Source organism: Zootoca vivipara, chromosome 2 (genome assembly GCF_963506605.1).
Source record: "Zootoca vivipara chromosome 2, rZooViv1.1, whole genome shotgun sequence".
Lineage (NCBI taxonomy): Eukaryota > Metazoa > Chordata > Lepidosauria > Squamata > Lacertidae > Zootoca > Zootoca vivipara.
The window spans coordinates 35,931,267-35,958,670 of NC_083277.1; the positions used below are offsets into that span (position 1 = coordinate 35,931,267).

Sequence of the window (27,404 nt, forward strand, 5' to 3'; positions counted from 1 at the left end):
CATTGATAAAGGGCCTTCTTGTTTAGTTTGGAGATTGTGTTTGTGGCATGGAAGGAGGAACAATGGTGTAGGGGTGGGGGTGGGAATCCTGTCCCCCCCCCTTAAGTTAATTGGTAGTAGCCATTCGGTGAGGAGACTGGTTGCTTGGAGGAAGCAAAATAGGCCCGTTGGCCTGAAAATGGAGCTCATAAACCACTGTGTTTCCAGGAGAACAAGTTATGAAGAGCAGTTATGGTTGTGACAGCAACCTGGCATCTAAACCAAGTGGCTGTTAAAACTGATGACAGTTGTAGTAGCAGTAACAGTATATATGACAGCAGGTGAAAGGTCCAGGCATTCTGGTAGTTTACGGAGGCAAATGGAGTATTCCTCTGGCTGTCAGAACTTCCCTATGTTATCCTTCCTATTCATCTCCATCTCCTTTCCTTCTCTGACAGTGCTGGACTACATTGTCATTACTTTTAGAATCATAGAGTTGGAAGAGACCACAAGGGCCATCCAGTCCAACTCCCTGTCAAGCAGGAAAAGCATTCTTGACATATGCCTGTCAAGCCTCTGCTTAAAGACCTCCAAAGAAGGAGACTCCGCCACACTCCTTGGTAGCAAATTCCACTTTTTTCAAGCTCTAACCCTCTGAGCTCTGTCCAGTAAGTAGCTTTATTGTTTTAACCTCTCTGGTGTCCATTGACTTTTATGAGGAACTATGACAGAGGAGTGCACAGCAACAGCAGCATTTGTAGAACTATGGAATGGGGGCCTTTAATCCTACAACCAACCCTTAGGCCACAGAGTTAGGAGTCACTGCTGTCACTTGGTTCTTGTTATTTGGTCCAGCCTCAATCTCAAGTCAAATGAGCAACATTTTTCAATGTTGGTTGTAACTTGGCTTCCACGGTGATTTCCAGGCTCTGTAAAACAGAACTAAATACATTGAGATCCTATCGTTTTAAAAAAGTCTAAAACAACTGAGCCAATAACTCCTGCCCCATTTGCCCGCCATCCCATTTCTTCACTGCTCTCCCCTGCCCCTACCATAGTCAAAGGACTATCATTTTACCTTGGAAATCTTCGTGGGAAAATAAAAAGACCATAAGCATATGACTGTTTCAATAAATACAAAAATGAGTGCTTGTTTAATAAGGCATGGCATAATGTATGCTTGGTGCATTATGGTTTTATATTTACATATGCTTTGCAGTTTGTTTTTTTCTTGGGTTTCCATCCATTTCTTTTATTTGCCATGTTTCAAATTAAAGAACACAACCAGATATTTACATAAAATCTATTTCTCTTTAAAGTACTTGCATGAGTTACACAGCAATGAAGTTATAGCCACATGATATTTATCAAATTTATCTACAATGAAACAAGCATCGACCTTAAGTAAAGCTTTTTAGAACAATGTGTTGGATGGATCCTGAGATGGATCCTGAGAACTGCTGTCAGGAAGGAACTCCACAAACTGCCCCTTTTCTTTCTCACCCCCCCCCTTATAGGGAGCAGTAGGAGGACCTTCCTGAACAGCATGGAATGGGGCGGAGCTCCACTCCAGGTGCCTATGCCTGATTTTGGCCAGTCCTCTTTCTTGCTCCATCCCATGCCATTCAGAAAGGTTCCCCAGATGTCAGGAGTCACTTTTCAGGCCAGCAGCAGAAGAGAGGAATGAATGAATGAATGAATGAATGAATGAATGAATGAATGAAAAAGACCCCTTCTGCTAGCTTCTTTCTGTGGCTTGCTGCTCATGGTTGTCAGTATCCAGCCCATAGCTTTAATTTTGCAAATGTTTAAGATCTTGAATTGCTTTAAGATCTCCCACTGAAATCCATGGACCAACTTCCACATTTAATAAGGATTCTCAAGATACTTATAATTTTTTTTAAAAAAGCATCAGTATGTAAGACTAGGCCTGCAAATGGTTACTGCTATTAATGGTATTCAGTGGAATTACTCCTGAATGACACCGATGATTTTCCTGACTGATTGTAGTAGTATTCTCACATTGATGCAGCTCTGAAAAAGACAGGGAATTTCTTGCCAATCTATCCAATGCATTTCGTTAAGCGAATGAGCACTTATAGGCTCAGACCTTATGCAATATTCATACAGATTTCCATTCACCAAGAGAAAGGTTAAAAGGTTAAAAGAAAAATGTCTGAATCAATCCTACTGATTTGATAACCCAAAGCTGCAGTACTTTGGAGCCAGCCAGCCAGCCAGCCCGCCAGTGTTCACATCTGTTTTGAAGCATTGCTGGGGTTCTCCTTTCAGACAAGATAATTAGGCTTGTTGCTATTAACATGATTTAATTTTAAAATGTCTATCCTATCCCATCCTTTAGGCTCATTTACAATGCAAAAATGAAAAGCTGCTGAAATGCAGATTAAAAACAACAATTAAGATATCCTCAGATTTATCCCCAGCCACTAAAGATGCAATCCTAAAACTAGGGAGCAAGCCCCATTAAACACAGTGGGATTTATATCTGAGTAGATGGCTTAGAATTATAATGTAAAATACTCTTTGCCTTAAAGTGGCAGAACTAAATGGATGCAAGCAGTGGAAACATGTGATATGGATACTACAGGACTGCAAGTGGAGAATCTCTAGAAGTGAATCCAGTTTGGGTGGAAAATCCTCCTTTGCAGTTTTGATGGATGCTCAAATATTCTTTGAATATTCTCTGAATGCTGTTTTGGGCATCCAGTTATATTTTACCTTCTCTGGGGGAGGGACAGAGGAAGTGCAACCATGTTTGTGGCTTCTGTAGGATCTCTCAGTGGCTTTTGATACCACACTGACCATGGTATCCTCATGAACTTTCTCTGCGAGTTTGTGATTGGAGGCTCTGTTCTGTAGTGGTTTTGCTTCTACTTACAGGGCTGGTCTCAAAGAATTGCATTGGGGCACTATGTGCCTATCACCCTGGCAATTCATTTGTGGGGTGCTGCAAGGCACTATGTTATCCCAAAAAGCTATTTAACATCTATAGGAAGCTGCTTGGAACAGTCATAAGGAGAACTGGGCTCAGTGCCATCAGTGTGCCGGCCAACTCTATTGTTCAATTAAATCTGAGTCGGGAGAGGCAGTGGAGCAGCTGAACCAGTGCCTGTATGCAGTGGTGGGCTGGATGAGGGTGAATAAACTGAACCTGAGCTCTGTTAAGAAGAAGAACAAGAAGAGCTTGGATTTGATATCCCACTTTATCACTACCCAAAGGAGTCTCAAAGTCTCAAAGCGGCTAACATTCTCCTTTTCCTTCCTCCCCCACAACAAACACTCTGTGAGGTGAGTGGGGCTGAGAGACTTCAGAGAAGTGTGACTAGCCCAAGGTCACCCAGCAGCTGCATGTGGAGGAGCAGGGACGCGAACCCGGTTCCCCAGATTATAAGTCTACCGCTCTTAACCACTATATCACACTGCAGGTGTGTAGCTCCCAGCTCCTAGAATTGAGGACTTTGACTGTTCTAGATGAGGCTGTACTCACTCTGAAAGAACTGGTAAACAGTTCTTGGAACCATTGTTGTCCATGGAATCCCAGGGGGCAAAAACCACCTACCAATCAGTGTTGGTTATCTTTTCTTGGGTGGGCAAAGATACTTTGGCTAATGTGATTCATGCATTGGAAACCTCATGTTTAGACTATTGCAATGTACACAGTGTAGGGCTTCTCTTATGGCTGGTATGGAGTCTGTGGCTACTGCAGAAGGCCATGATCCACACAGTGAGTGGTGGCCCTCACCAGATACATATCATACCTGTACTGTAGAACCTGCACTGGCTGCCTGTTAGCCACCAAGCCAGGGCTATTTACATATAAAATCCCCAACAACTCGGGAACAGATTTACCCAGATTTCCCTTCCACTGCCTGGCAAGGGCATTAAGATTTTTTTAAAAAATGGAACCTGGTTAGCCTGGTCACAGTCTGATGACCATCAGTTTGTGGGATTGCGGTGGTAAGCTTTTTCACTAGTAGCACTGGTGTTGAAGAATTAATTCTCTGCTTAAATGTAAGAGGCCCCGTCTGCATTGGCATTCTAACAGCTTTTGAAGATGCATCAGTTTATGTTGATTTCTTAACCTGAGTGTCCTGTTCTTAACTGTGTATTTTAATTATGAATATTTATATTTTAACAGTTTGTATAACTTGCTTTTAAACTGTGTGAACTGCTTAGAAGCTCCCCCCTCCCTTTTTGGCATTAAGTGGTATATATATATAAATGCAAAATAAATAATATTCGATATCTTGGTAGTCAATATCTTGCAGTCTGTGATTGTCGGCATGCCAATGGCATTTAGTTATGAGACAGTGCCGGCAGCTGGTGAAATGTGTCTCCACTACAAATCCTGGGGATAGTCATTTTGTTTTTATTTTGCTGCAGTTATTATTTTTTTAGAAGTCTCTGTGAGCAATGGGATGTTATCATGCCCCTATCACTTCCAGTAGTCATTTGGTTTCAAGCTTCTCCAAGTGGCAATTATTTGTCTTTAATTTTTTTAAAATAATAATAATAATAATAATAATAATAATAATAATAATAATAAAGGTGAGCTTGCTCAGACCACCAAATCAAAAAAGGTCTTAATTCTGCATGGATAATTTTTAAAAATAAATAAAAAAGATGCACATTAACATTGAAATGCAATGGGCCAAACTGCTCTTTGGGGGCATGAATAAATGGCATGGAGCATTTCAACCCATCTCTATCTGAAAGTTCATTTTGTGGTGGGCATTTCCACATTTGATCTCACTCCCTGGCCTGAAAAGTTAATATGGGGCAGGGAGATAGTTATTCTATTGCAAGTGTAGTTTGTCTCCTAAAACGCCTCCACTTCTATCTGATCCATGCTCTAATAGTGTTCAAATAGGAGCTGTCCTCCACTTTGTACCTGTGGGCAGATGTTGCCTTATGGCTTCAATGACTTGTGGAGTCCATTGTGTCTTTTAAAAACACAGCACTGGAACCTTGAGTTATCCGTTCTGTGAACTACTACTTAGACTATAGCTGTCTTTCTGCTATCCTGCTCCTTAAATAATGAGTACCCTGCACATCATACACACATTTTAATATATTTTATGTAATATATTATATATATGTATATATGTATTTACATCCAAACACTCCTGTATACCTCTATTTCATATTTTTAAGTATGTACACGCTAAGGCCAGTCTGCCCATCTCGTTGTGGCACAGTTCTTGGAGGCACAGTTCTCCTCCTCACGCTGTGGACGGCTGAGTGAAGCTCCTCTGACTGGAGCTTTTGAGGCTCAGGACGAAGGTGGAGGAGTTGCTTTTCTTGCTAACGCTCAGGTCACATCCTTGCCGAGATTTTAAGTACCGAGAGGAGCAGCAGAGGAAGCGATGCAAGAGGTCATGGAAAAGATGGCCTGTGAAAAGCATGTAGATCCAGGGGTTACAGCAGCTGTTCAGACTTGCTAGGAGGGTGGTGATGATGAACGCCACTTCTGTAGGGGAGAAAGGCACCACAGGTAAACAAACAGTGGGCAATTCTGTAAAGTTTTAGCTACAGCACGATTTGCTGGGGGGGAAGGGCACATATTCCCACCACCATGCCAGGAGGGTCAGAAACAAATTTGAAAGTGTTATAAATGCCCAGCTTTGGCCCTCCTTCAGCCCAGCATGTCCTACAGTACTTTCAATGACATTAACAGAGGTGGAAAGCAAGAAAATATGACATGATCCTGGGTGAGTGACCAGAACTGTGTAGAAATTGATAAGAGGTAAACCGACCTTACCATTTGGCAGTACCAGCAGATGCAACTCAGATGGCAATTTTTTGACATACAGTGGTACCTCGGTTTAAGTACACAATTGGTTCCGGAAGTCTGTACTTAACCTGAAGCATACTTAACCTGAAGTGAACTTTCCCATTGAAAGTAATGGAAAGTGGATTAATCTGTTCCATACGGGTCTGTGGAGTACTCAACCTGAAGCAAACTTAACCCGAAGTATGAGTGTAATTGGTTCTGGAAGTCCGTACTTAACCTGAAGCTAACTTTCCCATTGAAAGTAATGGAAAGTGGATTAATCCGTTCCAGACAGGTCCGCGGAGTACTTAAACTGAAAGTACTCAAACCGAAGTGTACTTAAACCGAGGTATGACTGTACATACATACATACATACATACATACATACATACATACATACATACATACATACATTGAAAGAGCAAGAAACTATCACTCACTAAAATCCTGCCCAGGTGCTCCATGTTAAATCAACACACAAAGGGGAAGTGAGGCTGCACCCCAACCCCTACATTGTGTGCACTGAGTCCTCCCTCCCACTGCATCTCCACATACAGGGCAAAGGGATTCAAGGAGATGTCATCTATGCCTAAAGCTGTGAACACCAAAGTTTTCATGAGACCTGATTGCAGGTGGTTCCAGGTCGCGTGGAGGCCTACTTGAAATGAGGCTGCACTTTAAATTTTAATACTGTATTTTAATCTGTATTTTAATTAATTGTTTTTATGTTTTATTGTAATTCTGTTGGTCTCAGCCGCCCTGAGCCCGGTTTTTGACTGGGGAGGGCGGGGTATAAATAAAAATTTATTATTATTATTATTATTATTATTATTATTATTATTATTATTATTAAGTCCCCCTCACTAAAGATGCTGCCTGATTCCAAAAATTAGAAAGTAGAAAAATCCATTGCTACTACTGAGAGAAAAAGCAGCCAGTTACCATGTCATTTTTGTAGGGTCAGCCGGGGGCAGGAACGATCCACAGGCATAATGCGGGAATTAATCCGGCCCGTCTCTCCTCTCCCATCAGCGTGCAGCATACAGGGAGTTTTGACAGCCCTTCCCAACGATTTATTACGACTCATGTCTTGGAGACACTGAGCACATATTCAGAGTCCAGCAGAGATAAAACTCAGACGGAGCCAGGCTGAGGTTGTGTACTAAAAGCTACTTTATTAAGCGTAAGGCAGAACAAAAGAAAACATGTCTCCTCTGGCTGAGAGAACCCCAAAGAAGGAAGAAATACAAACGAAAACAGAATACAGCAAACATCCGCTCCTGTGATTCCAACAATCTTTGCACGGGCATGTGACCTGCACAGTGAGAGGAATAGAAACCTAACAATTTTTAGGCATGGATTTCTCCGTTTCACTCAGCAGAAAGCTCAAATCTTTTTCAGATGCTAACAGTTGGACTATAAAAGCAACTCCAAAATCTGATTTGCTTTGAACTAGGGGTGGGGTGGAGGGGTGGAATTCAATTCAGTTTGCATTTAAGGCAAGTCAATCCAATTTGCACTCCCTGAAATGATGTGAGAACAAAAGCACAACTTTCTTTCAAAATTCGCAGTTACCTGGATTTTGTGATACGGTTCTCCAACCAAATAATGTTTACAAAAATGCATATACTAGGGTAAAATGTGAGTTATAGTAGTGAAAATAACTGTTAATAACTGAGGAGCCACCAAGAGAGCATTCTGTGCAAAGTAAAATGAAGCCTCCCCATCATTGCCCTATTCTTTGCTTTCAGGAAATTGGAGGTCAGGTTTTGAGACTGCACTAATCATAATAAACTTTTACTACAAAGCCCAAACTGTGTTTGTACTGTCTCATAGGATTTGTGGCCTATTATTTTGTTTGTGCTGCTGTAAAAGTGTTGCTGAAAAGTAATTACAATATGATTGCTTTCAACGGTTTAATGTTCAAGGAAATAAGGCCTGTTAGAATCACTCCCTTTGCATGCTAGATGGAAAAATGGAAAAGGCTGGAGGAACTTTCGCATTCGTTAACTACTCTTTAAAATTACCAGACATTTTGGCAGCTCATGAATAAGTTGCACTTTCTGTGAGGTCTAATTTGGCAGAGTCCAGTCTTACTCAAAAAGCATAACTGGGGACATTGAGATCAATGTCAATTCTCAGACTGCTGAGAGTCTGAGGGCCCTGCTCCTACCTCTCTTCACCAGGCCTAGGGCTGCTGCTGCCCAACGTTCTTTTAAACTGCTTTTAAATTGTGTTTTTAATCTTTTTTACAAAATTAAAACTCTTTTTACCTGTTTTTATGGGTTTGGGGGAGGTTGTTTGGCTGTTTCTGTTTATATTTTGATTCTGTATTTTGTGTTTTTTATATTGCAATTTTATCTTGTGAACCACAAGATAATTACACGAAGGCCCATCGTGCACCACAGCCACCTATTCCCAACATGACAAAGTATTTAAAAATCACAGGGAATGTTGTTTATATAATACACACACACATCAAAAGGCAGCATAAGTTGCAACACTGAACAGCTGGATCAGTCCAATGACCAATCTAGTCCATCATCCTGTTCTCACGGTGGTCAACCAGATGCCCAGGACCAGCCAACCCATGAAGCAAGGTGAGACAAGTCAACCCAATTTGCACTTTCTGAAACAATATGCAAACCGAGGCGCAGCTTTCTGTCAAAATTTGCACTTATCTGAATTTTGCAATACAGTTCTCCAACCAAATGTTGTTTACTAAAATGCATACGCTTGGTTAAAGTGTGGGTAATAATGACTATATTTGGCAGCAGGATCCAGCTTCCAAGGAAGTGCCATGGTGGCAGCAATGGCTGCAGTGTGACCCTAGAGGCCAGACCTGCCAATGCTGCCTCTACAGTAGCCTCTTGGTGAATAGGAGGCACTGCTGTTCTTCTCCCACCGCCAGGGAGGAAATGGTGAGGGCTGCCTCTGGGGTCTCCTGGGGTCTGCACATGCCTGGCTTGATTCAGAGTGGGTCCTTTCCCCCCCCTGCGATGGCCTTTGATTCCCACTTCAACTGTCAGGTAAGGTTGATTTGATTCCCTCCTTTGCTCCCAATGTAGATCTTCAGTCACCCACTCTTCCTGGGTAGCAGGCGACACCATTTTGCGGTTCACCTCAGGTGCCAAAATGTCTTGGGCCAGCTCTGCAGATGCCTACGGGAAGCCTGCAAGCACTCTGCTCACTTTTGACTCCAGGCACAATGCCCTGGAGTGGAGGCTGCCCATTCATTTGCCCCAACTGAATCTTTGTCAGTAGCAGCACTGTGCTTTGGATTCTGCAGGGTGATCTGTGAGAGGCTGCCAAGCAAATGGCCATCTTGTTTGGACAGGAGGCTAAGCCAGATGGGTTGTGTTTGCTTACCCTTCTAGTGCTGCCGTTTTATATCCTAACTGATTGCCTCAGGCATACCCTTACAACAGCTAGGCATGCCAGGGCCATGGTCCTGCTTGCTTTAAAATGTTTTGTTTTTAAAAGTGACCCATATTCATATTCAGCTGCCCTGTATCTGCCAAGAAAGCAGTATGTTGAGCTCATGTGGGGTCTTGCCTTTGAAGTGTAATAAATCATAAAGCAAACAATGGTTTTAGCTATTGCTAGCAAAATGCAATGGGTAGTATATGTTCGTGTGAACAGAGGACTTGCATATTACAGGGATCTCTGAGTATCTGGGCCTGTGCAATGCAATTCACATGTACACCTCTCTCTCTCTCTCTCTCTCTCTCTCTCTCTCTCTCTCTCTCTCTCTCACACACACACACACACACACACACACACACACACACACACACAAAACCCCTTTAAGTGAAGATTGAGTCACCTAGCAGCATGGATGAAAGGCAGGTTTCTTCAGGTGCTGTCCTTTATCTTTGCCAATGAGTGTGAATGCAATCTCTACTTTCACATGGGAGAAAAGAAACAGGCTTATTTCTTCTGCCCCTGGCAACTCCATTCACTAAAAGTCATATATATACCGGTAGTCCTGCCTCTTCTTAGTCACATGAGTCTGACATTGTTGTTGCTTAGTCGTTTAGTCGTGTCCGACTCTTCGTGACCCCATGGACCAGAGCACGCCTGGCTATGGCAAGAGTCTGACATTGGAACATCCCAATTCTGGAATTAACTTAGATAGATGCATATTAATATAACAGTGACCCATAAGAGGAAGGGTTTTCATTCCCCTTGTTGCTTGGTCCACTACAAATGGTCAGAGACTGCTCATGCATTTTCATTAGACTTGCAATAATATCTAATTTATCCAATATGAGTTGTGTAACTAAGAAAAATAGCACAATATCCTGACAAACACAATGTTATGGGTCCAAGGCAAGATTCATATCCGGCAAGCTCCTTTTACAAAGGTTTACATAGGTTTTATAGTAAATGTAGTAGGTTAGGTGTCTTTATATATAAATAAAGTGCAAGACTGTCATTATGCAGCCCCAATTAAAAGATTTGTTGTGCTGCATCACAATCCTGGATTTGCATGAAGTCAGGGCAGGAGGGGGGGAGCAAAAGAGGAGGCAGCTTGCGCAACAGCAGTGGCCATGGCATTAGAGCAAGAAGGGATGAGCACTGAGAGGGGGAAAGTGGTGGTTTAAAACAACAGCTGATGTTTCAATAAAGCAGGGGAAGGAATGAACTGAGAGGAAAATGGGGGTTTTAAACAATGGCAGAGGTTTGAGTATAGTACTATGTAATATTTGAGGCTTCTGCATTCTTTATCTCTCTCACATGAGGTAGCTGACGAATGGAAAACAGAAAAGTTTCAGTACAGTGAGAAAGGAAATACAATGAAAGGGGGGGAGTGGCTGTTTTAACAGCAGCAGAAGTTTGAGCAAAGTGGGGGTGGAGGAATACAGAGGAAAACTGTGGTTTTTAGTAACAACAAAGGTTTGACTAAAGCAGGCCACACACAGTTGTGTTGTCTCTTCTATTAAGTAACTGATAAACTGTGTGCGCGTGGATGCGGGTGGCGCTGTGGGTTAAACCACAGAGCCTTGGGCTTGCCGATCAGTGACGGGGTGAGCTCCTGTTGCTTGGTCCCTGCTCCTGCCCACCTAGCAGTTCGAAAGCACATCAAAGTGCAAGTAGATAAATAGGTACCGCTCCAGCGGGAAGGTAAACAGTGTTCTGTGTGCTGTTCTGGTTCACCAGAAGCGGCTTGGTCATGCTGCCACATGACCCGGAAGCTCCCTCGGCCAGTAAAGCGAGATGAGCGCCGCAACCCCAGAGTCATCCGTGACTGGACCTAATGGTCAGGGGTCCCTTTACCTTTACCTTTAAACTGTGTGTGCAATTTTTTCTGTGTGGCTGTACATTAAGTTTTCATATAGGCTAAGATATCCACAAGCTTTTTTCATTTAAAGGTACTTCATGTGCAAATAGACTTATTGAAAGATACATGTTTTAGTTAGATTGTTAGCTTTTAATTACATCCTTGCATGTGAACCAGTACATATGTAAATATAAATGTTTATTACGGTATGTCATAGAATCATAGAATTGTAGAGTTGGAAGGGACCCTGAGGGTTCTATTTTCATTGTTCTTTCTGTTGGGATACTACATTTTTATTTATTTATTTGTTTTTTAAAAATTTGACATAGCTTGGGGTCTAACCATGTCCTAATCATTCTCTGGATAGCAGGATGAGCTTGGCTATCCACATTGTGTCTGTGATGTATACAGATACCCACATGTATGTGTGAGGTTGGGTCAAAGGTTATTGCAGGCTACAGCGTCTTTTAGATTACTGTACATGGTGAAAAACAAACAAAAAAGGCAATCTAAAAATGTTTAGACAAAAAGCTATTATGTTTGAAAGAGCACAGGGTGAAAAGGTATCAAGACTTCTGACGCACATTTGTTAATATAGGGGCACAACAACTCTGCCCAGAAAAGCTCTTTACAGCTCTACATATGGAGACTGGAAGATAAACATTTTGCTCATTAGGAAACTTTTCATCGTGCTGCTCTCTCAAATGGGTTTTTGTATTCCAAACACCTGACCCAGCCATGCCTCTGTTAATCAGAGTGCTTCGCTTGGTGGATTGTTAGCTTTTGCACTTTGCATACACCTTTCCAACTGAATGCATATTAGCCTCTGACAAGCGCTGTAATGAAAGTTATTGTGTGATCCTAATCTTGTTGTCTCTGTTGAAAATGTCACTGTGTGCCATGTGACTTACTGGAAAATCTGTGGGATTTACTTCACAGTTCAGATGGCAATTTTGGGGATCTTTTTTCTTGACCGTTTTGCCTCTCTGGGCTAATCCCTTGAATCATTCATGTTCTTGTAATATGGATTAAGTACTGGTAATTATAACGGATCAGCTTGCAAACTTGCAATAGAAAGCAAAACAATAGCTATCGACTGTGTTGGGCTTCCATATGGCAGGGTCCATGCCCCCAACCCCTCTCTTCCAGAGCACAAATAGCCACAACCCCTGGGTTGTTCACAGTACTATTTTTCTAGAAAAAGAGGTGCCAGAACTTCTCATGAAAACCTCCCTTATTCTCATATAATGGCAATGGCCAGAATTGATCACATTCACTCTACTGGGTTTTTTTGCTTCCCTGGAACTCTAGTCAGGCTCATTGATGTTCCTCTCCCCTGCCCTCTCCTCAGCTGTAAGGAACTCTAAAGCCTCACCGGCAATAGTTGTATCTCTCCCCAGTTGTTATTTATCTGTCCTATCTGGGAGGAGAAAGAGGCATGTCTTCCCTGGCTATAGATTTACCTCTCAGCCATTTTCCAACAGCAAGCCCCGCTGACCAGGGCCCCGATCCAGCATCCACGCTGGAGAGGAACACAGTGGGCAGTGGGGTTGTCCATGCCACCCATTCACAAATAAACACATTCTTATAACCATTGCCTGTCGAAATATCCTCCCCTCTTGCAAAAAAATAAATAGAAACACAGCCTTTGGAATTCCAGTTAATGGCTTGAACGATATTTGCAAGTACAGGGAAAATACAGCATCAACAACATGTCACCTCAGCTTACTCTGCACACAACGTGGGTGGGTCGTTTGGATGCACTGAAGGAACAAACCACCACCACCACATAATATCACAGCACAACACATCTCTAGATGAACATTCGAAAGCCATAGTAGAGTAATACCTTTATCAGGACCAAGTCAAATGTCACAAAGCAGTGTGCAAGCTTTCAAGTTTTCTGGAACTCTTTTTCAGGATGGAAGACTAACAGTTAAGAAAACTGCAAGCAAGCAGAGATGGGGAGGGTGGGGGGCACGGGGGAGAAAGCTGGGCATGATGTAAAATCCCCAGACTCCGTAGTCTGTAAAAAAAAATAACTCTGTGTGTCTTAATTATATTAGATCGTGCTAGGCACAAAACAGATTTCAAGATGCAACTACGACTACCAGGACAAAGAAACAATAGTGGTTGTTTCCCTACTTTAAATCATTTCCCCTTGAAAATGCAAATGCCAGCAGTCACTTGGATCGACACTAAACAAAGCACACGTGTCTTTAGCGAAGTAAAGAGCAGATAGTCCCCCAAAGCTAATTTTAGGCAGTTTCACTAGGTAAATTGCCAATAGAATTTGGTAGTATTATGTATCCAGTGTTTGGTCCAGGGCATGTAGCCCCTAAAAGCTAAGTTATTCTTTAGGTGATCATCTTCTTGGATACTTTTCCTGAATGAGTAAATTCTATATCCTCTAAAACACACAAAAGTTGTAGGTAGTATCAGTTGATCCTAGAAATTGTATGTAAGTATTTTATTGTTATTGTTATTGTTACATTGCTTCAGTTTTTGGGTCCCCCCCCCAGTGCACCAACCAAGCATAGCTGCCAAGTTATCCCTTTTTTACAGGGATTTTCCCTTATGCTGAATAGGCTTCCTCGCGAGAAAAGTGAAAACTTGGCAGCTATGCAACCAAGCCATCTATATTTTTTGTGGTCCAGATTCTAGGAAAGCACCTAAAAATAAGCCACAAATGTGGCTTTTACTCATCATCAGTTTTCAACAGAATAGGAACTGCTAAAGAATACTCATCAGGAAAGCCTAATGAGCAATTAAGTTTTGTGAAAGTTCCAAAGGCTCCCGAGTGCAGTACATATTGTTAACGTCTCTCTCCTTTTAGGTTATAGATGAAATGACAGATCATAAAGTGTCTGTCAGCATCTGGTTCTAAGCAGCAAAATTCTCCATGGGTGTCTTGGCTCTCACTAAACTGTGTAATGGAGACAAGCATGGTTACCAGATTAGGAAAGATCAGGATTGAACACTAGTATCCTTCATAAAACTGTCACGGGAGCAAACTCTTGCCTTGACCTACAGCTGCGAGTCATCAGATGGTGAGTAAACAAGTTGGCGCATGCGTGAACCAGCCCCAGATTTATGAACCTATCCCCTCTTTCAGTTCTAGAGGGAACCAGCTAGAACAGCAGGCTGCCACTCAGGACCAAACGAAGTATCTAGGTTGCCATCCGCTCATTCCAATATATTTTGTGCAAGCACACAGTGATGCCTCGGCTCATTGTTTTGAAATAACTCTTCTGAAAGTGGCATTGGTCCTTCATGGACCTTAAGGATGACAAAAGTGAGCAGTTCATTGCCCTTGATTTGTTCCCTGTATGAGGCCAACCACAAGATGAAGAGACCCCATTTTCCTTGCCCTGGACCCTTGTTAACTTTTGGAATAATTGGTAAAGCATTTCAAGGAAACGTTTAGCTTAGGACTCTGTTAGAATTCTTGGCTAACAAAACACCTTATCAGAGATAAGGAAACTTCATGGGGGTGGGGGAAGCAACATTGCTCAAAAGGTGACATATAATACCAGGGGGTGTTTAATTCCTTTTATCACTCCTTTTCCCAATTGAATTTGTTCCACACTTTTCTTTTTACTGTTATCTCTGGTGAGAGATAAGTGGTTTCTCCGCACTCCTCAATTCTCACTCCTCGTTGCCACCTACTGTTTCCTCTCTAGTCCATGCTTTTTATGCTCTGTCACCTTTTGCAGATAAAGTTGTGGTTGTCAATTTCTGCTTTTGCTAGTGAAAAAAGTTTTCAAACAATGCTCTTGGTAAAGAATAAGACAACGGTCCCTCTGGTTCACTTAGCAGGGTATGCACAATTAATGATAATCATTTCAGACAGCCTGACAAAAACCTTTCAGTCTTCCTGTGATGCTGGAAAGAAACAGACCAGATATTGGAAACATTTCTTGCTATTTACAAGAAGCATTTGGTTCCCTGAAAGTATTAACAGGTATTAACAGGTTGTAGCAATCTGGTGCTCGTTTCCTCAGGCATACAGGTAAGGACTCGGATCTCCCCAATCATGACAAGGCATGCTGTGGGGATAGACCTTGCTGATCTGAAGGAGCTATAATTGTCACAGAAGCCCCACCCAACAAACATAGTCTGCATTATGCAAGTACTTGGGTTGAACAACTGCTCCAGGACTGTCTGTGTCTTGGCTGGGCAGTGGCTTGTGCCAGTTGGAGAAAGCAGTGTCTTTTGGTAGTGATTCAGGACCCTGTGAAAATGTTTTACAGACTATGTTTCCAAACTTTTCTTCACTGCATCTTTTGCAATGTTAAAGCCCTGCTGCTGGGGTTCTTTCACCAAAGGGTACTTGCCCCAAAATTGGGTTTTGGCTTCCAGCATAACAACAAGCAGAAGGTGCTTGTTTCCTGAATTCTAGTTCTAGAAGTATGTAGCAGGAAAGAAAGGCTAGAGAATATCTTGCTTCAATACTTGGTACTCAGACATAGGCACTGATATTTATTTCATTGCATTCATATCACGCTCTTCTCCTAAATAGGCTTTGGGCGAAGAGAAAGTCTCTTGGCAAAAGTGTCCCTTTCTCAGTAAGCTTCATGGGCTAAGGGATGAATCTGGGTTTTTCACACCCAAACCCAGCATTCTAGTCACCCGCCGCGCACTGGCTCTCAGTTCAAATAAGAAGTAGCAAAAGTATCTTCTCCCCCGCAAGGGAGGAAAAATCAACTGGGGAAAAGATTTGAATGGGGAAATGATTAGAGGAGAAAGTGTTAAGCAAGACTCCTCCGTTCACTTGCGGTATCCTGGTGATGCTTGTTGTTGAAAAGAAAAAGAAGAAAATGGGGGGGGGGAGAGGAATGGACTAGACACAGAAGGGATTCTGGGCTTAAGAAACCAAGTTTAGACCACAGGAGCTAGGTGTACAGGATATTTCGGCTGTCCAAGTGACATCAGTTATGAAAACTTAAAATAACAGAACTGGAAGATACCTTACAGGTCTCTTAGTACAGAGAGGGACAGCTAACTAGCATCCAGTCTTACCTAGCTCTCATCATCCCCAGCAAATCTTAGTGTTAAATCATTTGCCTATATTCACTTGCAAGGAAATTGTTCCCCACCCTGAGTTTTAATAGGTGGGTGTTTTTTTTTAAGGTGGTGGTGCATATAATGCCTTGGAGTTAGGAATGAAGGGTTTGGAGTTACCTAGAGCACGTAGTTGGAAATGTCCGACTACGTGCTCTAGGTAACTCCAAACCCTTCATTCCTAACTGACATTGACTTTTTATTTGACTTTGGAGCAGTTCTTGATGTCACATTAAGGGGTTCGGGTTGTGCAGCAGAATATGCTTTCGACCCACTGTATGATCACTGGGACTCTTGAACCCATGCCTTTACATGGGAGCATCAGCATTTGAAGTGATGTGAGGCAACATGTGAGTTTTGTCTGTGGGGTTTAATCATTCACACACACAAGTTGCCACTTGATCAAACATTGAGCACCCATGTGTGGTAGTTGATACCCTTCAGTAGCTTTACTACAGAGTGTTGTTGTTGTATTTCTGTGTGCTGCTGGTGGATAAATCATGGCTAAGAATTCTGAAAGGTAGCTTTAACCCATTTAGAGAGAGGTGAGTGTTTCCTATTGCAATGAGAGACTCCCCTCATAGCTCTAATCCTGAACCAAGCCCCCGGGGTGAGGTCCACTGACCCCCTCACTAATGTGCTCATTGGCTTTTGGCAGTGGTTTTCAGAGAACAACCTGGAACCTCCAGGCTTTGTGTACATAAAGTTCCTCCCCGACACAGAGGGGCAAATTAAGATTTGGAGAGGAAGGGTCACAGACATTCAGTAACTGACATCCTATCTATATGCTAAGAGATCACTTACGCCAACCTTTGTGGGCAGGTGAGAGGTAGCTTTTACAAGCAAAAGGAAACTGGAGCAACCACTAGTTTCAGTAAAGGAACCCAATTGCTGTAATTTTGTCATTGCTCAAGAAGACACACCTGGTCATCTCAGTTCACAGCGTGGGAGACACCTCATTGTCAGCCCTCCATTCAGCTTTAAACTCGCCGGTCACTGACAACCTGGCCAATTCACTGACAACACTGACAATTCACAAAATTCTTTTTATCATTTGGTCTCACTTCAGGGTGAACCCAGAGTTTGTGAATTCATCAGTATTTTCTTATGAATAACAGTATTTTCTTATGAACATTTCATATTGTTTTATGGAAACCATTTACCCTTGTTAAATAAATAGCAAACAAATAAAGAAGCCCATAATATATTAGAGATCTATAAATGCATTCTTCTCCTTCCTGCTGCTCATTCTTTCTTCACTTGCCTTACTATCCTGCTCCCCATTTTCAAAACATCGAAGTCCCCCATTTGGGCAGGCAAGGCAGTGAGAGAGAGAGATACCATATAACATACCCAAGGTCACATAAATAATAGCCAAGGTCTCCCAGGGTTACATCTCAACCTTCTCCACCCCATCACCACTCTGGCAAGTAAGCAAGCTGGTCTTCTTGCCATGCCATCTTAACAATGTCTCGATTTATTTTATTGATTTATTGTTGCTGAAATACCTCTTGCATATCTTATTTCACATTGCGCTGCAGATCAGCCGGTTTGAGCTCAATTGAGAGACCTCTGTATTTTTTAAAAAGAAATTATTGGGTGGCAATTCTCTACACTCATTGCACACAGCTTGTATAGACAGGGAAAGGAGGAGAGCAGACTGTACCTTCTTTTGGAGCATGTTCGTCCCACGCAATCCACATCTGCACAATGAAAAAAGGAGTCCAGCACATAATGAAAGCTAAGACTATAATGAAGGTCATTTTGACAGTCCGGATCTTGGCTTTGGAAATGAGTTTGACACTGCTGACCCTGGAGAGGGTGCCTCCATGGGGATTCCTAGAGGTCAAGTTCACATTGGTCTCGTGAAGGGTCTTTAGCTTCACATTCTGCCAAATCTTGAAGCTGATCAGCCCATAGCAGATGGTCAGCATGACCACAGGGATAACGTACACAGTCAAGGTTATCCAGGTGATGTAAGCTTTAGGTCCCCAGGGTTGGATGAAATTTGCCCAGCAATCGAACACCCCATTATCCACATCCTGCATGGAAAATATTTGGAGTTGCGGGATGCTAAACAGAAGGCACACCATCCAAGTGAGGAGGACAGACATTCGGTCCGACCTCCTACGTAAGGACCTCAAAGGCTGGCAGATGGCCAAGCACCGATCCAGGGACATCAGCAAGAGCATGTAAGTGGATGCAAACATCCCCACCACCTGCAGGTATTTGATCAACTTGCAGAGGTAATCTGGCCCAATGAACCTGAAGGTGATGTCCCAGATGAGCTGAGGCAAAACCTGGAAGACGGCCACCACCAGGTCAGCGATGCTCAGGTGCTTCATGAAGAAGTACATGCGGGAGTGCTTGTGGCGGGTCGTGTGGATAGCCGCCAGCACGCACAGGTTTCCAGTCAGGGCAAGGAAGAAGATGAGGCAGAGCACGGCCACCTCCACCTTGGCAACGTTCTCATTCCGCTTCACGTGAGTTCTGTTGCTTTGGGACGTCTGGTTCTCCACGCTGGAATTGCTCAAGGAGCAGTTGTACATCCACGGGTCACTTGCGAACAAGCAGAGAGTATCCATGGCTGGCTGCTTCCCATCCAGTGCCTTTTGCTAGATTGAGCTGAGGGTGTGGGAGCCTCTCTCTGTGAGCTGCAGTGTCCCCTTCACAGCTCTCCCTTCCTTGGGACCAGGCCTTTCAGTTGAGCTTTCCTTTTTCTGCAACGCCCCTTTGCTCCCATTTGGTCTTTTCTTTCATAGATATAGATATATCTCCACTTCGCTCCCTTTGGGTCATTCGCTAGTGTTTGCACATGAAGAGGAGTTGTGAGTGGCTTTCCCCTCTCTGCAGGCTTACCTGCCCTGGGGGAAGTCCGGGGCTGAAAAGGTCCACGCAGCCAGCTCTGTCTTCCTGCTACCTTCAAAATTACTCGACCCTCTTCCTCCTGGGCTCCTACAGCAGTCACAGAAAAAAGCAAGGAAATGTATTTTTACTAGAAATCAGAACCACCACCCTGCATCCCTGCCATCCTCTCAGTGCTGGACCCTTCCCAGAATGCTGCTGTATTACTAAGGCACTCATTCAGTCTCAGGACCGTTTCAGTTTGTTTCAATGGATTGCTCCAGTTTACTTTAACGCAACAATGAGCCATTGGCTCATTGGTTCACAGAGTCCCACAGAGCTGCAGTGTTTATTCCAACATAACAGCACATGCAGATCAAGGGAGCGACTAAATAAATAAAAACTAGACACTTGCAGATATTATCTGTTCTTGCTAAACATGACTTTCCCATTTGCAAAGAAATCCTGTTTCTTACCTTTAACTCATTCCTTTCTTTTAGAAACTCATTGGCTGTAGAGTTCTTTTCTCCATTTAAAATGTATTATTTCCAGGTACCCTTCTCCAGATGAGATGATCCAAGGATTTCAGGTGAGTGTTTAATCCCTGTGACACATCCAGCTGCTCCACAAGTTTGCTCTCAAATGAATCCAGGAGGACAGAGTGGAGGGAGGAGGAGCGGAGGCTGCAGTCAGCCCTTCAGAGTCATTCATGGGCAAAATATACTGCTACTGTCTAAACACTGCGGAGTTCTGTTTTTCCATTAGGTGGCGGAATAGGCCACCGCTTCGCTCTCGTTTGCAGTGAAGGAGTAAAAAGCTCAGGAGAGACAGGATTGAGATTTCGCTCAGCAAGGACCGCTTTCCAAATTAGTTTTAGATGTGCACAGTTACACACAGCTGTGTCTTAAGGCATGGGAAAAAATGCAAAGCCAGAACCCAAAGAACAGCAAAGTCTGTTCTATGAGTCCAGATTTTTTTTTGGGGGGGGACAACTACCTTTTGCTAACACCCCTCCACACAAATCCCTACTGTGCCCTTGCTGCATGCAAGACCAGCCCAAGATGTTTTGCTGCCTGAGGCAGAACAGCAAATGGGTACACCACCAATTGACACCTATAATATCCAAGACTCGCTGGGCTGTTTTGGTGCTTGAGGCAGAAATAGTCATAAGCACCTCTCCCTGAGAGCAATAACAAGCAAACAAACCACAATAATAATTGACCATTTCCTGCCCTTTCATGAAGCTCATCTGCTCAGCTGTTGGAAGTGACTACTGTACTCTGCCTACTGGCAAAGGACAAATTGCTGTCAAAACTGAAGGGTGTTTTTAAAAGATGATAGTGAGGTGACATGCTGCTCACCCACCCAAAATGGAGGAGTTAAAAATTCCATTGGCCTGAGGCAAAGCTCTTGCACTTCCCTGGACCACTGTGTGAAAACAGTGAGCAAAGATCTGAGGAGAAGATAAGTGACTGCAGCTTCCAGGTGAAGATCAACTTCATCACATAAACAAAAGCCACACTTTACATTTCCAAAGACCTGGAAGTGATTATGGTACTACTACTATTGTTATTGGGGACCCAGGTGGCGCTGTGGGTTAAACCACCATGCCTAGGGCTTGCTGATCAGAAGGTAAGCGGTTCGAATCCCTGCGACGGGGTGAGCTCCCGTTGCTCGGTTGCTCGGTCCCAGCTCCTGCCAACCTAGCAGTTCGAAAGCACGCCAAAATGCAAGTAGATAAATAGGTACCGCTCCAGTGGGAAGGTAAACGGCGTTTCTGTGTGCTGCTCTGGTTCGCCAGAAGCGGCTTTGTCATGCTGGCCACATGACCTGGAAGCTATACGCCGGCTCCCTCGGCCAATAATGCGAGATGAGCGCGCAACCCCAGAGTCAGTCACGACTGGACCTAACAGTCAGGGGTCACTTTAACTTTACCTTTTACTATTGTTATTATTATTAATTACCTGTCTTTAACCCTAAGGTCCCAGCCAGGGCTTTTTTTCAGCCGGAACTCACCGGAACTCAGTTCTGACACATCTTAGGTAGACACCATTGCCACTATAAGAGAACATGGGAGGTGAGTGAGTTCTGGCACCTCTTTTCCTAGAAAAATAGCACTGGTCAAAGGCATAGCTGCTAAGTTATCCCTTTTTTACAGGGATTTTCCCTTATGCTGAATAGGCTTCCTCGCGAGAAAAGGGAAAACTTGGCAGCTATGGTCAAAGGGCAGTTTAGAGCAAATAAAACACAGTTTTAAAAGTTTTTTTTAAAAAAAACCAAAAAAAACCTTACATTCACAGAAAAAGGTGGAACCTACAAATATACATGAAGACAGGAGTGCCTGGCGTGCTCTGGTCCATGGGGTCACGAAGAGTCGGACACGACTAAACAACAACACAAATATACATATCAAGTGTCAAGAGCCAGGATAAAGAGGTGTGGCACTTCACACATTATCTCCTCAGAGGCAAGATACAATTATTTGAACTGTGAGAGGTATGAGGACAGGCCTTGAAGGATGCCTGAACGAATCGATGTCTCTGAGTGACACTTTTCTGGCTTTGTCAGAAAGCTCACAAAATTGAGTGATCTGCCTCACAACCTTTGCTCCAATCTAGTCCTGGTGACAGTGTTTGCTTAAACAGCTGTCACACTAAATCCCCTAAAGGTTTTTTTAAACTCCATGGAGTTTAAGAAGCCTGCTTTTTTAGCTTTTTGCGGGGGGGGGGGGGCGAGAGGTACAGCTGTGCTGTGAGAGGAATCTCGGGTGCATGTTTGGGTACACTGTGTGAATTCCTCTGAGTCACAACAGCCATTTCCCAATTTACCTCTCTGGATCTTCCCAGTATTGTTCTGCACTAAATGCACCTGAGTTTCCCTGGGTATCTCTTCTCCCACCCGTACAGTGGTACCTCAGGTTAAGAACTTAATTTGTTCTAGAGGTCCGTTCTTAACCTGGAACTGTTCTTAACCTGAGTTCTCCCGCTGCCGCCACGTCGCTGCTGAGCGATTTCTGTTCTCATCCTGAAGCAAAGTTCTTAACCTGAGGTACTATTTCTGGGTTAGCGGAGCCTGTAACCTGAAGCGTCTGTAACCCGAAGTACCACTGTAATTGTTAAATTTAGGTAGGAATCCTCCCCCCTCCAATTTAACTGAAAAGCATGCATGTTTTGGTTCAGCTGCACCTCCTGCCTTTTCCCTATTTCTTTGTTAACAAGGAGATAGTTTCATCCCAGGAGCTTGAAAAGTGGGGGTGGGGGATATGGGTGCTCTTTGAAGTGAATAGATTAGATGTTGATTTCTTGAAGTAACAATTTAGTTGTGTGGTAAAAGCTTTGGGGGAGAGCCCCATCTGTTAGGCTGGATTGGAGCTGCAGTTTAATTATTCTCCTTTTGTGTTGACAATCAGACTACATAAAAGAATGTCAGGCGCTAATGAAAAATGGCTTTCCTATTTACAGCATTTACTGACAAGAGAGAGACAAGGGACAGGATCTACCTCTTAGGGGTTTAAAGGCTGTTTAGAAGAGTCCAAATGCCCTCATGTGTTTTGTGACAGTTGAGGGATGGGGGGAAACCGACAACTTCAAAGGAAATTTGAATTCTAAACATATTCACTTCCCTGCAAAATCCCCAACCCCTAATTTTTTCTCTCTGAATAAATTATGCAAGCAATTTTGCATATGCCTGCTCTTTCACTTCTTATTTTCATCTCTGGTTTTATGTGATGTATTGGGGAAGAGGTGGTAGGACAAAGAAATCAGTCCAGAGTGATATTTGTAGAGATTTGTAGAGACTTCAGGCTGGTACCCATGATAAGTGAAGCAGGAGTTCCCACTGAAATTCCCCTCCAGGTTCTTACTAGTTTTTAAAGTTTGTATTTGCAGACACTTATTTGTTTACTAACTTGGAAGCTGGACCAAATGGATTCAGCAGAATCCATTTAAACTTTTGGAACAATCTTAAGGGCTTTTGAAATGTATAAGAGCTCTGTAAGCATCCTCACAGTTTCCTGTGAGCAACCAGATTCTGTTGTTCAAATCCCCTATTATTTAGGGCCTTCAGGTGCACTTTTACACACACACACAATGCATGCACTGAAGGAGGTATGGAGTCCTGTGAACCATCTCTATCCCTTGCTGCAAATGTGTGCAGTAGCCTCAGGGAGTGAGGCTCCTAGACAAAATGGCCGTGCAACTTGCCTCATGGGCTGTTTCTGTTCATGAGGGACAGGCTTCACCTGATCTTCCCTATTGTGAAGGCATTTTTGTGTCACAAAACCTTTCACAAACTATTTGTATGCTGGCCATGATACTTCTACATTTGGACAGCGGTAGCATAAGCACTTTTTTCCCTCAGAGAATAGAATTCCTTCACCAGAATATTAATGAAACACTGACCAACAATCAACTAGCACTCATTTTCTTGATTTAAATCAACAGTGGATGCAAGACGTCACTTCATTTATTCATTTATTATTTCTGCTGTTCATTTATTTGTTGCTCCAAATGTTGTTCATCACGCCTCACACACATTCCATGGACTGCCTACTCCGATTAAACGTACGTACAACAAAAAGCTTTTTCTCCAGTGGGTCTTAAATAAGCAGTTTGAGACGGTTCTTTTCAAGGAAGGGGACTGAAGCAAGATGTGGCTTTGGGAAGAAAGCTATGTCTTTGATATTGTCACCCCAAAACCTGTGGGTAGCATGCACAGCAAAGAAACATTGCCAGCTGTCAGCTAGACACAAGGCTAGAGATTAGGCCTCCTCCCATGAAACCTTTTGTGTTTTGGTTAAAGGTGAACCCAAATCACCACAGCTGCCATTTCTCCACTCCGGTCCTCCTCCGGTAGCTTTGCTTTAAAAAAAAAAAAAAAAAGGTCTGTAAATTACATAACTACAGCAATGCTGCATTATCAGAATATATCGTTCTAGGTGGATGAGCCAGCGTTTGCCCCAAGCGATGACAGTGGCAGTGGCCGCTGTAACAGAGCATCCCATTGCCGCTGCCGGCCTCTTCCCTTGAGTAGCTTGTAGTGGCTGCTGGGAAAGTGGGCGAGGAGGAAAAGAGGCTGCCCACACTGAGGCCCAGCCCTGTGTGACGTGTTGGCTCTGAGGGGCAGGCAGAGGGCAGGGCTGCCATGGGTGGGAAGAAAGGGGGAGTAGAGAGCAAGAAGTCTTGATTTAAAACAAAAACAAAAAAAAACTGTGTGCGTCCCTGTCTAATTATGCCCCTTTCTAAAATTTACAAAGAACAAAATAAAATAAAATCAGGATTAAGGGTTTTTCCCAGGACAGTGGAGGGTGTGTGTTTTTGTGTCTTGTTGCTGTAGTGGTAGTGGCACTCGCCCTACCTCTGGTAGGAAATGCTCTGGGGGGGGGCTGGGGGACCCAAAAAGGGGTGTCAATGAGGGTCAGCTGTGGGGAGTGAGAATTCCTGCAGGGGTGACAGAAACACAGGCGCTGAAGGGGCAACATTCCTCAGGTGAAAATGTCCCTATTTTCATCTGAGGAATGTTGGAGGGTGTGGGTGTGTGTGTGTGCGTGCGTGCGTGTGTGTACTCACACACATGCTGTCTGCCCACATGCTGTCAGGGACTGGGCAGAGGAGGAATGGTGGAGACTGCCTCCCCATCCTGACCCTTCCAGGGAGGAGGAAGAGGAAGACAGTATAGAGTTACAACAGGGGTTTGAGGGAGGTTGCAACTCAGAGGCAGATGAGGGGGAAAGTTGGGAAATCATGGGAGAGCCAGAGCAACAGCTGGCTGGCATGTTGTCACTAGAAAGCATTCCAGACCCTCCATCTCCCAGAACCCGGCAAGCCTTTAAAGTAGGAGAGCAAAGAGCTCGAAGACAGAGGGCACTTAGCAGCACCCGTAGAGGAGATGATGAGAATGATCAATAAGGAAGTGGGAGACGGGTGTGTGTGGAGATTCACTTGGGACAATGCCATTATCCAACAGGCAGTGTTCTATAGCCTCTCTCTGTTTGAAATAAGAAACTTTTTCTTGTCTTTATATTTTTCTGGGCAACCAGCCAGGAGCTGCTGACAGCACCCTGACACCACCATTAATGCCAATTTTGGGAGAGATTGTGCTGGTTTTTGGTGAGATCTTCCCCAAATGGATGCTATCTTGCACCAAATCAGCACTGGTTGAGGTGGTACTTCTCCACCACTAGCGGAGGTGACAGGTCAGGCAGGGTACCTAAGGGTATGCCTCCTTGGGGGCTTCTGCTGCCTGAAGCAGAGGTTTCACCCTGCCTAATAGCAGGGCTAGCTCTGGGAAACAGGATAAAGATTTTTCCAATAACAGGCTAGTTTCCTAAGAGTGCAATCCTGTACATGTTTTTTCTCTCTCTCTCAAAAGTAAACCCTGTTAAGTTCAAGTGGAGCTTAGGTATTTAAGCAGTTTAAGAGGCAATGGCAGAGAATTTAAACATGGTCCTACAGCTGCAGTCTGAAGTGGTAGGATCTCAGTTTGAACAAGTGGTATAGTCCCCAAAGAGCCCCACAACATTTTCTTATTTTGAACATGTTGTTTTATCTTTGCAAATTTTCTCTCTCTACTGAAATGCATGAAGAGGTTCCTCAGGTACTCAACTATGTTTTATGCAGAGTAGACCTACTGAGCTTAATGAGCAAGCTAGGGCCATTAATTGCTAAAAAAAGAGAAGTTTTTGAGCTATTTTTAAAGAAATACGTCAAAATCTACACTACCAAATGGGTTGCCATATGTCTGGATTTTCCTGGGCATTTCAGCGATTTCCATGCAGACACAGTTTCCGGCAGCCAAACCCAGGCTATGTCTTGGGAATTCCGGGCATATGGCAACCCTGCTCACAGCTATCTGCTAGATGAAGTTACTTGTGCTTTCGAACATAGTTGTGATGGGGCTCTCTGCATGTTCCCCATATTCAGCCCATGCTCGACATACTCCATTCAGTGCACCAGCAGCAAAACTTATTTACTTACTTCTATTTACTTACTTCTATTTACTTACCTGGGGGACCCAGGTGGCGCTGTGGTTAAACCACTGAGCCTAGGGCTTGCTGATCAGAACGTCGGCGGTTCGAATCCCTGTGACGGGGTGAGCTCCTGTTGCTTGGTCCCAGCTCCTGCCAACCTAGCAGTTCGAAAGCATGTCAAAATGCAAGTAGATAAATAGGAACCGCTACAGCGGGAAGGTAAACGACGTTTCTGTGTGCTGCTCTGGTTTGCCAGAAGCGGCTTTGTCATGCTGGCCACATGACCTGGAAGCTATACGCCGGCTCCCTCGGCCAATAATGTGAGATGAGCGCGCAACCCCAGAGTCGGTCACGACTGGACCTAATGGTCAGGGGTCCCTTTACCTTTTTATTTACTTACTTACTTCTCTACTCCTTCTGCCATGCTACTCCTTAGTAGAATAAAAACCCATCCATCATGCAAAAAAGAAAAGGAAAGAAAAAAGAGGCAAACAACAGGTTCAGAATAAAGTGTGCAATTTGAGTCAGTTTCTACCGATTGGCATTGATCTGCATACAGACTGATACAAATAACCCTAACTGTACCAACACAGACATTTGCATTTCATTTGCATATCTTACCTTTGGCATCACATGATCCATTGCTTCCACAGGCAACCTGCAAATTACCAAACAGTTCCTTGTTTCCAAAGGTAAAAGTTAGAAGCCAACCAGCTGCTCTCGACCTTGCCTGACTGCCCTCTGCTACAGATTTTGTATTATTTTCTCCACTCCCAAGGTACATTACACTGCAGTGCACATTTAGAGCAGGAGACTGGATGAGACGGCTCGAGATCACTCTAGCCCCGTAATTCTATGTTTAGCAACACTCACCTTCCTGCTTATAGCATCACATTCTTGTGTGAAGTGAATGACCTGCCTGACTCTCTTTAGGTTGTCATGCATGGAGTTACACTGTTCAGTCTGATGGCAAATGGGTCTACTTTACCCCCCCCCCCCCCAACTTGGCTTTGCTGGAAACTCCCACCCCTTTTAATTTGCTTTCTACCTACCTAAGTAAAAAAAAAAGCTCTCTTCCCCTCCCCTTTGTTAGAAGGAAAGGCTTCAGGGAGCAAAAGATGTAACATTGCCAGCTTTATAGCTTGCCACCCACAAGATGAAGCAGTGGAGCCTCAGTGCAGACTCAATTACGCATGCAGGGCACAGTAGCACTGCTTTGCAGGAGATTTCTAGCGAGTGCTCTGCTTTCAAAAAAGGAAAACAGCTGCCTTTTGCTCCTGTAGGACATAGTGCTGCCTGCTGATTTATTTAGGTGTGTGTGTGTGTGTATGGCTCAATTTATAAAGAGCAGGCATTTAGACAACTAATTTAAAAAATGTGAGACTTTTAATTGGTAGGTCCTTCAAAGGCTTCTAAACTCGGATAGATAGGAAAAAATGTGACCTTCATTTTTACTAATACTATTAATCCC

General features: G+C 43.6%; 1 protein-coding gene and 1 long non-coding RNA gene across 3 annotated transcripts; both read right to left on the minus strand.

The window, feature by feature from the left end:
• Window positions 1-1,007: 1,007 nt before the first annotated feature.
• Window positions 1,008-19,799, minus strand: OXTR (oxytocin receptor). Of its 2 annotated transcripts, XM_035106578.2 has the most exons (3): window positions 19,443-19,799; window positions 17,789-19,077; window positions 1,008-5,470 (listed from the first exon to the last, which is right to left on the minus strand). In XM_035106578.2, the coding sequence occupies exons 2-3, from the start codon at window positions 18,705-18,707 to the stop codon at window positions 5,223-5,225; spliced, it is 1,167 nt and encodes a 388-aa protein (XP_034962469.1). In that variant the 5' UTR covers window positions 18,708-19,077; window positions 19,443-19,799; the 3' UTR covers window positions 1,008-5,222. The 2 variants fall into 2 exon arrangements, with proteins under 2 accessions (XP_034962469.1, XP_060127356.1); XM_060271373.1 differs by lacking the exon at window positions 19,443-19,799 and having other exon boundaries at window positions 17,789-19,228.
• Window positions 19,800-23,453: 3,654 nt separating this feature from the next.
• LOC132591624 (uncharacterized) lies at window positions 23,454-26,902 on the minus strand. Its single transcript, XR_009557061.1, has 3 exons — window positions 26,555-26,902; window positions 25,969-26,091; window positions 23,454-23,825 (listed from the first exon to the last, which is right to left on the minus strand). It is a non-coding gene; the product is annotated as an uncharacterized LOC132591624 (long non-coding RNA).
• Between the last annotated feature and the right edge of the window lie 502 nt (window positions 26,903-27,404).